Source organism: Chrysochloris asiatica, unplaced genomic scaffold (assembly GCF_000296735.1).
Source record: "Chrysochloris asiatica unplaced genomic scaffold, ChrAsi1.0 scaffold00140, whole genome shotgun sequence".
Lineage (NCBI taxonomy): Eukaryota > Metazoa > Chordata > Mammalia > Afrosoricida > Chrysochloridae > Chrysochloris > Chrysochloris asiatica.
In genome coordinates this window covers 7647890-7660070 of record NW_006408658.1, presented here as the reverse complement: position 1 = coordinate 7660070, position 12181 = coordinate 7647890, and the positions used below count along the sequence as shown (strand labels likewise).

Genomic DNA, 12181 nt, shown 5'->3' with positions numbered 1-12181 from the left:
ACAGGGTCACTATGGGTTGGAACCAACTCGATGGCACTTAACAACAACCACCACCACCATAGATTGTTTCTTTTATCAAGAAAACCTTTTTTTTTTTTTTTTTAACTGTTTACATTGGTTTCATACGTTTGTCCTTTCTGTGATTGACTTATTTCACTCAGCATAATGTCCTCAGGGTCAGCCATGTTGTGAGGTGCTTCACAGATTCATCATTGTTCTTCAGCGTTTTGTAGTATTCCATTGTGTATATGTACCAAAGTTTATTTAAACATTCTTCTGTTGATGGGTATTTAAGCTGCTCCATCTTTTTGTATGTCTATTATAGATATCATATTGAAAGATCCTATTTTCTTATCCATTCTGCTCTTTCTGTCTCTTGAATGGTACATTTAATCCATTTACTACATTCAGTATAATTATCCATAGGTATGAATTGATTGTTGTCATTTTTCTGTGGATTTTTTTTTGTGTATGTGTGTGTTTCTGCTAGATTATTTGTTTCATATGATTTTCTATGCTGCTCATTTTGTGGGTTTTCATTTCTGCTGTGTTAATGATTACTAAATCTTTCTGCTTTTCCTCTTTTTTTATTTTGATGTGATGGTATATTATTTTTCTTTGAGGTTAGTTTATAATTTATTAATTTTTACTTGCTTAAAGGTCTTATCTTGAAATCTTGAAATATCTTATCTTGAAATCAACCTAACTTTCTTGCCATTTGGAAGTTCTCTATCTACATTATTCCCTCTTTTTGCGTTGTAGTTGATTTCATTATACATTAACATCTCTGGTTCCCTATTTTCAGTATTGTAGGTTTGTTTTACTTTAAATCCTTCTATATGTGGATCAAAGGAGCTCTGGTAGCATAGTGGATACAAGTTGGGCTGCTAACCTCATGGTCAGCAGTTCAAAACTACCAGCGGTTCCTCAGGAGAAAGATTAGGCTTTCTGTTCCTGTAAAGATTTACAGCCTCAGAAACCCTATGCAGGGTCTCTATGAGTCAGAACCAACTCCACAGCACACACCATCACCACCAGCACATCTGGATCGAGTTCTGGGTGGTGTTGTCATGTATGGTCATCTCAGGTTGTTGTCTGCTGTTACTGATTCTCAACCCAAAGAAGACCCTTTAGCATTTTTTGTAAAGATGGGCTAGTCATTGCAAATTCCTTTAATTTCTGTTTCTCAAGAAATGTCCTAATTTCACTGTCATATTTAAGGGACAGCTTTGCTGGGTATATATGATTCTTGGTTGGCAATTTTTTTTTTCAGAGTTTTATATATGTCATCCCATTGCCTTCTTGCCTGGATGGTTTCTGTTGAAAAATCAGAGCATAGTCTTTTTAAAATTTTTATTTATTTTTAACTTTTTATTGTGAATTGAGTGAAGCTCAATAGACAAGATCATCAGCTTTTTATATTCAACAAATTATATACATTGTTTCATCATAATGATTACAATCTCCACCCTACAACAACAGTTATCCTACTTATTCCCTGTGGCTTCCCATTGGCATCTTAAATTTACAAATGTACAAAGCAAATATATTTGATGTACACACACAAAACAAAAAATATATTATTCATTTAAATGTCCAAAGGGCATAATATGCAAGCCAGCCTCCTGCCCTCAGGCATACATTAGTCCATAAGGCCTGTAGCAGAGCTGCTTCTTTTTTTTTTTTTTTTTAAGTTTTTATTGTGAATTATATGATAGTTTACATGGGAGAACATTATCTTTGCATTCATCCTATCGTATTTTGTTTCATTGCAATGATTACAATCCCCTGCATGCATCATCAAACAATCAAAGGGTACATCCCACACCTGCCCCCCTCCCCCACACACACACACACTCTGGCCACCAGCACACAGCCCCTTTCCCTCTGAGTCTAGAGTCCCCAGCCACTCCACATGTCCACGCCTTCGCCCTCATCTCTGTCTCCATCCCTGGTGTCACAGCTTCTCTGGATAGGGTCCTGCACTTCGCTCTTCTCCCTTGATGGTTTCAGGGACCTCTACTCCTGGACTGAAAACTCAACCACTCCCCTCCTTTTGTTACAAACATCTACCTTTACCTTTCCAATACTCATAGTGAGTCCTGATAGAAATCATTCCCTATTGAACCACAGGAGTCTTATCACCTTTCCTCAGCCCTGTCCAGACAGGTTGGAAAACCACTCAGTGGAGATACTACCTTTCCTCGTACACTCTGGAACTAGGTTCCCTATTGAAAGCTTGTAAGCCAGACACTTCTTGCCTTTGTAGCGCCCCCATTTTGGGTAGCCAATGTTAAGTTCCCCATCCTTGTCGACCCTGTGTACCAAGGGGGTGGGAATGATCCTCACTGTAAAGATTCTATTGTTCCTTTGCCATACTGCACTCACAAGCATAGGTCAAGTTCATCAAATTGTAGCAAATTACTCTTTTTTTTCTCTTCTTTCTTCTTCTAGTCAAGTTCTGATCATCCAGCCATTGCAGAGCTTATTCTTATTGGGTCTCCTTTGTAGGCAACATTTCCTTTTTCCTGAGTTGCTCTCAGGATTCTTTCCTTATGTTTGATTTTGTAAAGTTTGATTATGATATGTCTTGGTGATTTTCTTTAGAGATTTACCCTGTGTGGGGTTTGTTCAGCTTCTTGTATGCTTATTTTCTCATTTTTCATGATGTTAGGGAACTTTTCTTCCAACAAGTCTTTGGCAGTTTTCTCTGTGCTTGTCTCTTCCTGTTCTGGAATTCCGATCATTTGTAACTTGTTCCTCTTCATGGTGTCCCACATAACTCTTAGGCTTTCTTTGTATTTTTTCCTTTTTTTCCTGATTGTTCTTCTAATATACTAGTATTGAGAGATTTATTTAAAGTTTAATAATTTGGGCTCCAATTGCTTCTCATGTACTCCTTTGCCATTTCATTGTATTGTCCATTTCTGAGATATTAGTACTAATCCCTGAATTTTTAATTGCAGGTTTTGTATTACTACAAAATTTGCATTTATTTTGTCTGTTTGTTCTTGAATTGTTTCCTGAATTCTTATAAAGTTTTTGTGTTCTCCTTGCTTCCCCCAATCTTTCTATCGATCCATTGTTGTTGTTGTTGTTATGTGCCGTGAGATGCTTAATTAACATTCTGTAGAATTCTTTTTCAGTTAATTCCATTACATCTTCTTCAGAAACACTTTCTGGCTCTGCATCTTGGTCATTTGTTTGAGCTATTCTCTTGTTTCTTCATGTGAGCTAAAATTGTCTGTTGTCTCTGGGGCATTGTGAGGTTGCTGTATTTATAAAAGCAAACGTTGCAGTTGTTGGACTCGGAGGGGAGAAACCTCTGGGGGGCTTCTGCAATCCAAGGAACACATGAGGTGGTTGTGGAAAGGATATGGCAGCAGAACTCCTAGCTGGAGTTCCTACTGGCCTTGGCATTATTCAATCTGGAAGTAGTTCATGGGGGCCCTTGATGGAGCTAGTTTATGGGTCTATTAGGACCACAGGGAAGCTGGGGGCAGGCTGACTGGTTAGTTAAATGCTGGTCTGGTGGCTCTGCAGGTTTTGTAGGTCTGGAGCCGAGTCCACCTGAATCCAGACACCAAAGTGGTGTAGGCAGCCCCTGACTCACACTGGCATGAGTCCGAACTACCTGAGAGCAGGATCTGTGTTGGGGGTGAATGAGGGTGGGATCTGGCCACCAGGGGAATGTGGGGGGTACAGAAGAAATCTTTTCCAATGTCCACATGAATCTGCTTTGCCAGGCTTTCCTCTGCTGCCAAAGCTGCTCACATTGTGGTCAGGCTACATCTGGCCAGCCATTCACCAGTCACTCTCCCCCTCTCTCCATTCCTGCTTGGTCAGTCCTCCCAGCAAGTACTCCATCCACCTCTCTAAATTTTCTTCTGAAGTTCAGGATGCCACAATTTTCATCTGTGTCTGTTTTGTTTTGTCTCTTGTATCTTTGTTGTAGAGTCCATATAGTGCATCTGCCTTGGTCGCCATCTTGTTGGAAGTTCCACTATCATTTATTTTAATACACAGATTGTTCTAGATTTGGCCTATGGTACACTGAACTACTGTCCTAGCTTACCCAAGACTGAGGGGTTTCTCAGGTTGTGGGACTTTCAATACTAAAACTGGGAAAGTACCAGGAAAACCTAGATGAGTTGGTCACCCTCCTAGTGGGAGACCTTCAAACACCAGCTTCTGTGTCTGTTGAATAAGGCTCCTATCATTCTTTGAGTACTTCCTTACTTCCAGGCTCACCTTATACTTTAACTTAGTCCTGGAATCAACTGTTTCTCCAGAAGTCTTAAAATCAGGTATCTTTAAGTGCAACGAGTCCTCACTTATCAACATGGTTAGGTTCTAAAGACCTGGTTGCTATGTAAAAATAGGGGGTGACCTCATTGGATCAAAATGGAGGCTGACTACATCCCCACATAACTACCAAACCACTGAAAATCATGGCCTGGCCAAGGCGATGCATAACCTTAACCATCATAGATAGCATTACTGTTGCCTCCCACCCTGGCATTGGCAACTGCCAGACATACGTTGTTAATGCATCAGCAGTAAGGTAGTTTTTTTTACTATTGTTCAAAATGTCAGATGAGACTGTCAATAATTGAGGAGTGTATCAGGCTACACCACAGCAGAAAAACTCCAGCCAGCCAAAACTCGATTCCATTTCCTTGCTAAGTCACACTCTGTACCTTTGCCCCTGCTTCTCTCACTGCCAGGGCCATCTGGTAAACATTTACCTTGTAGACTGAACTTCTCTATGAAACCTGATCTCCTCACCCACCCTGTAAAGTTGACCTCCTCCTCTGTGCACCCACTGAACAGTTTAGGGCATCTCCCCATTTCCAACTTGGTCTCCAGCCTCATCTGGAACCTTCTCAGGGATGGCCCTCAGATTCATCTCTGACTCTTCTGTGCTCAGTACAAAGCTAAAATAGTGGGTGGGGGTGTGAAATGATTGGATCTCATCACATCCTCTCATGGAGCAGAAAAACAAATAGGGGCAAAGAGGGATGGTGACTTTTTAGGGTCACACAATGAGTCTTTGCAGACCAGAGGCTCTCCTGGAACTTGAGTTTTTATCATTCTGAAATGGGGTTATTACCTCAGAGCATTGCGGGAAGAGTAAAATGTGGTAATGTGTCTAAAGCACTTAGTACAGTGTGTGGCATGTGGTGGGGAGTGCAACTCTGAAGTATCTCTAGGGGACCTTCTAATGTACATTTTTTTTTTTTTTCATTATTGAAGAAGCAGTTATTGTGCATTGTAGAACTTTAGAAACAGATAAGCAAAAAGAGAAAATAAAGCCACCACAGTCTTACCATTTAGAGACTGCCACAGTTAACACCTTGTTTGTTGTTAAATGCTGTTGAGTCAGTTCCTACTCATAGTGACCCTGAATATGTATAGGGTTTCTGAGGCTGTAAATCTTTGCAGGAGCAGAAAGCCTCATCTTTGTCCTGTTGAGTGGCTGGTGGACATGAACTGGTGACCTTGAGGTTCGCAGTCCAGTGCTTATCCTATAGCTTATGTTTTCTGATATCTTTCTATGCATATGCAGTGTATTTCCCCCCACAATGAGACAATACTGTGTATTCCATTTTTTAACCTGCTTTCCTCCCCTGCCATTTTATTTCAGTAAAGTTTCAGTGCAGCTAATCCTCAGACTATATTCATATTTTCCCAATTGCCCTCAAATGGGAAAATGTCCCATGTAGCTGTGTGTCCAAACCAGTCAGTATGCAGTCCTGGACCACACTTAGCATCTGATTGTTGTGGCCTGTAAGCCTTGCAGTCCCTTCTGTTTGACTTTGACCCAGAGAAGAAACGGAGCCAGTGGTCCTTCAGAACGTCTCCCTATCTGACTAGGTCTGGTTGTATTCTTCTGCTGTCCCTTAGCTTGTTCTTCTTCTGCTCCCTGTATTTTCTGTATAGAGAAGTTATTTGCAAGGCTTGATGAATTCACTGGTACCTAGAATAACCAATGATGGCCTTCTTGTGGCATCACATTGTCACTGGGGGTGCCAAGACCTACCCTTGGGCTAGAGGGAGACAATGGGACCCTCCATCAGATGTATCTCCTGGTGAAAAAAAAGCAGCATGTCTGGGGTTCCCTTGGCATCTTCTTAAGACTCAGTTCTGGAAGACCTTTTTAAACAAGAAACTACATTTGTTGAGGGAAACCTGACCCTGGTGGTTGGGCTCCTGAGTGAAAAAAAGAATCACAGAGTAAGAACACTGATTGAGTTGTATCTTGCTGAATACAAATCTAGGGGACACCTGGCTTGTTTTCACTTGCTTTCCAGATACGTGGTCTGGATTAAGTCACAGTTCGGCTACTTACCAGCTGGGTGACTTCAGGCAAGTGATTGAGCCTTCAGTTCTTCCTGAGATGTCTTGTCTGACAGAGTTGTTGTGAGAGTCAGGTAAAGCATGCTCAGCTGTTTTCTCCCCTACACAGCTTTTAGAAGGCAAGGCTCTCAAACAGTAAAAATCCAAAGATGTTTGTTGAATGAAAAAAAAAAAGAAAAAAAGAGGCAAGTAGTATGACCAGGTGATAAAGACCAAGGAAAGAAAGAAATATCCCGCTTAGGCATTCGTTGGTTTACTTCTTTGTTCATTCATGTTTTCATTTAGCTTTTGCTTATGCCAGGCTCTGTGCTGAATCTGCCAAGAGCCTCTTCTGCCCACAAGGAGCTCATAGTGGAGGAGGGAGGCACAGATATAGAGACTTGGCATATGGGAGCCTAGAAGGTCTGGTTAGGCAATTTCTGGAGGAAGATACTGGGCAGAATTGGGGAGGAGGTGGTATTGGGGATTAAGGGGATGGTCTCTGGACACAGGACCTGTCTTCTGGCATAGGTGGCTTCTGATAGGGCAGGGGTGGGGAAACTTTTCTGCAAAAATTGTATCATTATTTGTGGACCATACAAAACTATCAGCTTAAAAATTACCCTGCTGTATTTGGTCAAACATTTAATTAACTCACTCCTAAAGCGATGAAAAGAAGCTCTGGTAGTGTAGTGGTTACGAATCGGGCTGCGAACCTTAAGGCCAGTAGTTCGAAACTACCAGCTGTTCTGTGGGAGAAAAATGAGGCTTTCTGCTCCCGTAAAGATTTACAGCCTCAGAAATTCTATACAGGGTCATTTCATTGTGAGTCGGAACCGACTCCATAGCACATAACAACAACAACAACAATGCGATGAAGGAGTCCTGGTTTGGTGCTGTGGGTTAACGCACAGGACTGCAAAGTTGGTTTGAACCGCAAGGTCGGCAGTTCAAGCTTACCAGCCCTCCCTCGGAAACCTTACACAGGGTCACTATGGGTCAGAACCAACTCAACGGCACTGAACAGCAACAATGTGATGAAATCCTGTACAGGGTCGCTGTGGGTCAGAACCAACTTAACGGCACTTAACAATAACAATGTGATGGTTGAGTCCTGGTGTGGTGCCATAGAATAAGCCCTTGACCTCAAGGTCGGTTTGAACTGATAAGTCAGCAGTTAAAACTCACCAGGCACTCCTCAGAAACCCTATACGGGGTAGCTATGAGTGGGAACCTACTCAATGGCACTTACCAGCAACAACATGGTAGCTGGGACTGCAGTTGCTTTGGCAGGGTAGGACGTTCCCCACCTCTGTGATAGGGACTAGACAGGGTTTGTGGAAACAGGTGAGTCCATGCTGGCTTCAGAAGCCTCCGCACCTCCCTCTTTTTCTCTTCCTCACTTTCCTCCTCCTCACCTCTCTGTCTACTAGTCCCCTGGCCAGGGCTCTGATCACTCCCAGATACCTCGTATTTCAGCCCTGTGTAACTCTGACAACCCATGTGTCTGTCTGCAGTGCCGGATGGAGTGCCGCGATGTGCCAGCCGAGACACTCTATGACGTTTTACATGACATCGAGTACCGAAAGAAGTGGGACAACAACGTCATTGAGACTTTCGACATTGCCCGCTTGACAGTCAATGCTGATGTGGGCTATTACTCTTGTGAGTAGGGTCAGCATGCTCATCCCAGCCCCACACTGAGCCACCTCCTCCCACCTTTCCTCTTGTGGTCACTCCCTCGGGACTTTCCAGGGGGAGGGCCCAGCCACACTCTCTGACATCCCTGTGCTTGCTCACACACACACACACACACACACACACACACACACACACACACACACACGTGCTCACATGTTCATGAATACACACACAACTAACACATGTGCACACAGTTATGTACACTCACAGTAATACTGTTGGCCTCTCACACTCACACTCACACATACAAACAGGCCAGAAAGGTGGTCAGGAGAAGGGAGGGCTAGAGACTAGGGAGGAGGCTTCTGGAACTATGGCTTGGTAGAGGGGGACCCTGGCAGTTAGCTCTGCCCTCTGCTCCCCTGTCCAGGACTCTCCACACTCCCAGGTAGCTTGTGAGCAGATGGGCCCCTGGTCTGGCTGACACTGTCCCTTGCCTTCCACAGGGAGGTGTCCAAAGCCCCTGAAGAACCGTGACGTCATCACCCTCCGTTCCTGGCTCCCCATGGGTGCTGATTATATCATTATGAACTACTCAGTCAAACATCCTGTGAGTTGCCCTGCCCTCCCTGCTGGGGTGCAGGGGAAGCTGGTGGAGCCTGGTAGAGGCCCATGACTGCTTGGACTTGCCTATGATTCCAGGCCTGTTCCCTGCTTACAGTGAGACTTTGTCTCCTGTCTCCCCACTGGAACTCTCAGGCAGGTCAGGAGAAGGCAGTATAGGCCATCACTGTGGGCAAGTAGTTGGGGTGGGCTGACTTTGGCCATGCGCTCTGGTTCAGGGCTGGTTGGGAAAGAGGGGAGCAACAGGGCCCTCTGGTTCAGGCCATGGGCAGGGAGGACAGGTAGGGTTGGCTGACTTGGATGAGGGTGAGTATGTGTGTCTGCGAGTGCCCACACATGTGCCCATGTGTGTGAGATTCTTGTGAGCCCTGACCCCAGACTGGAGGCTTCCTTGAGCTGAATGGGGAAAGCCTAGAGAAGGGCAAGCATTACCTAGCCTGATTTTTCTTGGTCCTCACACCAGCAATAGGTCTGGCCTGCAACAGATGCTAGGGGCTATGAGTCAACCAATATGTGTGTGTGTGTGTGTGTGTGTGTGTGTGTGTACTCACAAAGATACCATCTTTGCCCCCACCCAGAGTCTCACCTCCCTATGCCTTCCATCCCCAGAAATACCCTCCTCGGAAAGACTTGGTCCGAGCTGTGTCCATCCAGACGGGCTACCTCATCCAGAGCACGGGGCCCAAGAGCTGCGTCATCACCTACCTGGCCCAGGTAGACCCCAAAGGTGAGGGCTTGGCCCTGGAAGCCTGTCATGGGATCCTTCCCTGTACCGCAGAGCATGGGGCTTAATCCATTAGGGATCCAGGAAGGTATCTGTTTGGGGCTGTTTTATTTTGGGGCATCTCTATCCTAAACATCATTTGAATCAAGGTTTGAAAAGTATGGTCTGAGTGGCGACCATGGCTCCACTGACAAGCTCGGTGCTGTCTCTCTTCCTGGACCCCCCCACATCCCATGCTCTGATTTGCTCCCCGCTCCCTGGCTGCTCTCACCTTGTCAGTTTTGCTGGTTACCATCCTCTGTCCATCCTTGAGGTCTGGGGCTTTCCAGGCCTCAGTCCTCTCTCCCTTGGAAGGATTCAGCTATTCCCCTGACTTTTGTGGCCAGATGACCACTATGTCTCTCTCCTGAGGTCCATAACTGTGTGGCCATTGGCTTTCTAGATACTTCCAGGCACCTTAGACTCCGTGTCTCCCCACTGACCCACCCCTCCTTCTGACGCACCTACTAGGAGCCTGGGTGTCTTCTGGAGCTTCTTCCTCTTCCTCAGCTTCCAAATCCAGTCATGAGTTCTTTCTGATTCTACTTCCTGAATTGCTGCCATTTCTCTCCATATTCATGACCACGGTATTTGTCTATCCCAGCCATCAGAATAAGTTTCCTAAAACACCTGTCTCCCCATGACTTGACACTGCTTAAAAATCCTTCTGATGACACCTCATTGTCCTCAGAGTAAAGTCTAAGTCCCCTCCCCAGCCCCTCATCATCGCAACCCTACACTCCCTACCTCCCTGTACAAGCAGCCCCTTCCCTCAGCCTAGAAACAGCTCCCCCTTTCTCTGTCAGACTGGCTCTGCTTCAAATGTTACTTCTATCCTTGTTCCCTCAGGGGTGTCACTGGCTCCCTACTCTGTGGGCCCATCCCCCTCTAGAAGAGCATTTAGCACTCTGGGGGTCCCCAGGGCTTGTCGAGGGATGGTGTCATTGAGTGGATGTGGAGTGAGTGAATGAGTGAATGAACAGATAACCACAGGATGGGTAAGCTCTGAACATCTTTGCCTGGGTTTGCCCCAATCCTCTCAGGGCCAAGTGACCCAGGTCCCAGCCTGTTCCTGGAGCATCATTGGGTATATCAAGTGTCAAAGGCAAAGCAAGGGAATAAGACAAGGTGGAGAGCTGGGCTGTGGACCATGGGTCATGCCTGACTGGGATGCTCAGCCAAGAGGCCTGTAGGGTCAGAGCAGCTTCCTGGGGAAGGAGGCTTGGAAGGACAGGCAGACGAGGGGCTGAGCATTGGGGAGGGGTTGGTTATGAGAAGGGTTGTCAGTGTGAGCTGAGGAAAGTGACAGGCCAGAGCTGAATCAGGACTTCAACCCACATGTAGCCTGTGGTCACTTGGGACCCTGTCATTTTCTTTCCTGCAGACTTCTGGGGCTCAGCACAAGGACAGGGGATTGGGACAGAGTTGAGCCCCAGGCTCTTGGTCTGAGGTGGAAAGAGGGAGTGAGGCTAATGAAGTCTCATGGGCCTTGCTCTATTTCTCCCTCTTTCACACACACATACACACCACCACCACCTGCATGGAGAAGGTGGCCTCCCTGGAACCCCAGGCTGCAGGATGGGGGTTGCTGTGTGTGTTTGGTGGGGGTCTAGGTCCCTGACGCCCCTTTCTCCCTTCTCTCCCCACTACCATTCCCTGCCCCCTTAGGTTCCTTACCCAAGTGGGTGGTGAATAAATCTTCTCAGTTCCTGGCTCCCAAGGTGAGTGGCCTTGGACTTCTGGTGTATGGAACTGGGGGAAGGGCTAAGGGACAAGAGGGTGGAGTCAAGGATAGAGTGTAAGGGGCGGGATTAGGGCTGAGGGGCAGGGTTAGGAAATTGCCTTTCCAGGCTGGAGCCTGTAAGTTGGAGGCTGGGCCGCTGTGAAGTGCAGGACGGGGTCACGGAGACCTCTTCCTGTGCCTCAGCACCCCCTAACACGGTGGGGTGGCGGGTCCGCAGGCCATGAAGAAGATGTACAAGGCGTGCGTCAAGTACCCTGAGTGGAAACAGAAGCACCAGCCACACTTCAAGCCCTGGTTACATCCTGAGCAGAGCCTATTGCCCAGCCTGGCTCTGTCCGAGCTGTCGGTGCAGCACGCGGACTCGCTGGAGAACATCGACGAGAGCGCAGTAGCCGAGAGCCGGGAAGAGCGCACTGGTGGTGCTGGAGGCGAGGGCAGTGACGACGACACCTCTCTCACTTGAGCGCAGCACCATCGCAGGGACCGAGACAGGATCTGGGAATCGATCCCGGGAGTAGTGGATCCTTCCGCATCCTCCCCTTCCTCCGCTCTCCGCACTTCCTGGGGGCGTTGGGCTTGGACCCAGGTGGGCGGGACGCCCTGGCCTGGACACAGACAGCCCCAATAAACGATCCCACAGCCTCTGCCGGCTTATCACAGTGCCTGCTTCTCACCTGCCGTGGGCACGACCCGCCGTCCTTGAGCTTTTCAGCGCACAGTTAATTTTTTTCATTTTATTAGTGGTTGCCTGGCCTTTGCACCTTTAAGCATCCCTTCATTTCACCGTATGAGGGTTTGTCACCCCTCTTCTGTCCATCATCTCTTCCTTTCTCCCTGTGTTTATTAGTTTTCTTTTCCTGCCTCCACGTGTACTTGTGCATTCATTTTGCTATTCACCACAGCTTTTTGGTTACCTTCACTGAACTAAAAGGAACCACCCTGGCCAGAGGTCCCGGGACAGGGTTCTAACGTATGATCTATGGCTGTGGGTCGGACACTCTCCTCCAGTCACGGAAGAAAGGAGGGGAGAGATTTCTTGGGTCTCAGGCCCCAGGGCTGTGTAGCCTAGA

General features: G+C 46.6%; 1 protein-coding gene across 1 annotated transcript in view; it reads left to right on the top strand.

Moving 5' to 3' along the window:
- Positions 1-11755, top strand: part of STARD10 (StAR-related lipid transfer (START) domain containing 10) — a 33301-nt gene extending 21546 nt beyond the window's left edge. Inside the window, exons 2-6 of the mRNA XM_006870269.1 lie at positions 7857-8004; positions 8487-8590; positions 9214-9331; positions 11036-11088; positions 11329-11755. Of these exons, the coding sequence (XP_006870331.1) occupies positions 7857-8004; positions 8487-8590; positions 9214-9331; positions 11036-11088; positions 11329-11574 (669 nt within the window). The 3' untranslated portion in view covers positions 11575-11755. The remainder of the gene's footprint in view (positions 1-7856; positions 8005-8486; positions 8591-9213; positions 9332-11035; positions 11089-11328) is intronic.
- Positions 11756-12181: the final 426 nt, after the last annotated feature.